This window comes from Poecilia reticulata, linkage group LG9 (assembly GCF_000633615.1).
Source record: "Poecilia reticulata strain Guanapo linkage group LG9, Guppy_female_1.0+MT, whole genome shotgun sequence".
NCBI lineage: Eukaryota > Metazoa > Chordata > Actinopteri > Cyprinodontiformes > Poeciliidae > Poecilia > Poecilia reticulata.
In genome coordinates, this window is record NC_024339.1 from 3,426,679 (window position 1) to 3,429,538 (window position 2,860).

The window sequence follows — 2,860 nt, forward strand, 5'->3', positions numbered from 1 at the left end:
AGGGGGAAGACATGCAGCAAAGGTCATCAGGCTGGAACTTGAATATGTGACGTCCGAGTCGAGGACTAAAGCATCCATATATGGGTTGTGCTTTAAACCTGCAGCACCACATCATCCCACCATGTTCATCTTTTAAGTGTGACATAAATCTTGCAGTAATAAAATTAGGCTCAATGAAATTCTAAATAAAGTCACTGACATTAATACATTAAGTTAATGGCAGCAGAATGCATGTTTGAGGCAGAGATTAGAAACAGAATGAGAATATAACAATTTGTTGAGTTTGACCAAGAGCGAGGTTGTGACCTSATGCTATAGGATGTACCAATTGTGTTCTGGTAAGAATCAGATTTGGCTCAAGGACTGGAAACCAGTTAATGTCAGAGTGTTGCAGGTGCCGGTGCTAAGTGATGCCAATGGGRATTGGAAGTACCCAGACRCATCCAAAGGAAGAGCTAATGTTGTTCCAGTTGTTCAGAAAATAACACATGCTGGTTCTGCTTTAAAAGTAACAATCTGGGRAAAACTCATCAGCAAGGGAGCAAAACCAAATCAGAGAAATGGATCCCCTACTGACGGATACCTCCAACCCTTTGGGAGTGTAGGAAAATTCTTAGTTTGATGACTATGAATGATAAATATTTGGAGGCAAGAGAACAGTTTATTTACTTTATATGATGTATTACATKACTTAAATGTATTACACTGTTTCAGCAGGTCAGAGAGCATGACAGAGTTTATAATTAAAGACCAAAACTCTTTCAGCATGACATCAAATGTACAACAGTACATTTGATGCTGTTTATCCTGGTAATAACTTCAGGACAAATTATGCTATTTATCAGACTATCCATAAACAGAAAAAATAAATAACATTTCCATTATAGCAAGAAATAACCACAAAAAGAAAGTAGGTTGAGTTAAATGGATAGGCAATGATCAGAACCAACAAGAAATATATAAAGCAAAGAAACCGCTCCAGATGCCGCTGGAGACACAGAACAAGCACACAGGGGAATGAAACCAGGAAACATTGAACAACACAGGAAGGTGAAATAAGCTTACAAAGGGATTTTCTGTTCATCTCACAGTGTCTGTGCTGTAGAAATCAGTACCACAGTGATTTCTACAGCACTGTGGTAACTCCTCTTAGACACAACATGTCTAAGAGCACAATCCTTGCAAAACAACAGATGTGGAACTGTAGTTCTTGGGAAATCTTTGGAGTGTGAAGCTATAATTACAATTATTTGCTTTTCATCAAAAAATTGTTTCAAGCTAATCAGTTGGCCATGTTGCTGAGGTGACCTGATACAAGTATAARCTGATCTGGTATTTTCTTAAATATGTTCCATTTTTACAGAATGAACATTTGGTTTTTGACTTGCTGCAAATTATACATTTYATTGGCAAAACTGTAGATTTTACCATGGTTGGTGTCAAATGAGTTCGGTAACCTGGCTGGAACAGACTGGGTAGTTCAAAAAGTTACCAGATGGTACAACTCACAAGCATGTTCATATTTCTTCAGAAAGGTTTTTCAGAAATGTAAAATATTAAAAACATTTTTTCAAATGTTCATTACTTAACTTTACTTTATTCTGATGTTCATAAATTTTGAAAAGCATGACATTTCTATGTTTGTGGTGATTCCTTATCCKTAGGGTGATTGGTTCCACATGTGTGAATATTCAACTCTGATATTCCACAGATTCTTGTTATAAGAGGCTGTCTTTATTCGCATGYGATTACTTTTATAAATTCTTTATAAAAGTAATCACTGCAGCTGAATCACCAGTAATTACTTAGCCATCAATGTGACAGGGTCAATGTTGGAAAGACCTTGGGAAAACATAGCCRACATCAATAGCAGCACGCATTGAAGTGAAGGGAACAGTGCTGAGGGTTGTCAGACAGCCAGCAGCTAACACAAGGGAACATAACATTTAAATATTTACTTGAGAATGTGTTTTTATTGTGCCGGTGATTCCTCTACGCCCTCTGGTAGGGCGTTGGGATCCAGGAAGTCTGGGTGTTGCAGATCCTTAAGGTATCTAGGGGGTGTGAGGATGTGGGTGGAACCTACAGGAGGAGAAAATCCTGAACGCTCAGTTAAAATGGAATCCTGCAGCAAAGCTAGGAAAAGATAAAATTGTTCATGACAAGAATAATGGTGCAWACATATTAATTAACTCGAGATTTGCTAAGCTGTAAAAAAAAAAAAGAAAAAAGAAGAAGACGGGTTGTTAAGGCTGTGGATGTGGGTCAGTGTCTCAGAAGATCTGATGACATTTTAAAACATAAATAATTAAATAGTAGGGATTCACCATTATGAACATTTGGGCCAATGTTAATATCCAATATTAATATTGCTGAATATAACTGACACGGGTGTGTGTGTGTGTGTGTATATATATATATATATATATTATTTTTTTTTTTTTTCACTACCCTTTTGACAACTTGAAAAAAAAACAACCACACCGCTGACTTCACCACTGCTGTAGYGAAACTCCCCACAATCCTGTACTGCATCACTATTACTGTCACATGACCAACCTTTTGCCCCCCACTCTGGAAACAAATAGCAATAAGATAATATCAGCTCCGTTTTATTTATTGTATATGTTAGAAAATGACTAATATGGAYSAATCCAGATGCTGATATATTGTGCCTCACTACTAAACAGGCTCAGCTGTTCCTTTCCAACAAGTCCCAATAACATGCAGGTCCTCACAGTGTGATCAATATACAGACACTCTCACTCTATCCAGTGTACACAGTAATACAATGSTGATCAGTTTAGTCCCATTGCATCCAGTACTAAACACCTTCATATACTGTGTATCAATCAGTCAG

At 37.3% G+C, this 2,860-nt stretch overlaps 2 protein-coding genes across 2 annotated transcripts in view; both read right to left on the minus strand.

Annotated features, from left to right (window-relative positions):
- The window catches only part of zbtb26 (zinc finger and BTB domain containing 26), a 1,115,122-nt gene that overhangs the window by 201,164 nt on the left and 911,098 nt on the right, over positions 1-2,860 (minus strand). The gene's annotated exons all lie outside the window — the stretch shown is intronic.
- Positions 1,968-2,860, minus strand: part of LOC103469646 (syntaxin-binding protein 1-like) — a 33,715-nt gene continuing 32,822 nt past the window's right edge. Inside the window, exon 16 of the mRNA XM_017306528.1 lies at positions 1,968-2,082. Coding sequence (XP_017162017.1) covers positions 1,973-2,082 — 110 coding nt within the window. The 3' untranslated portion in view covers positions 1,968-1,972. The remainder of the gene's footprint in view (positions 2,083-2,860) is intronic.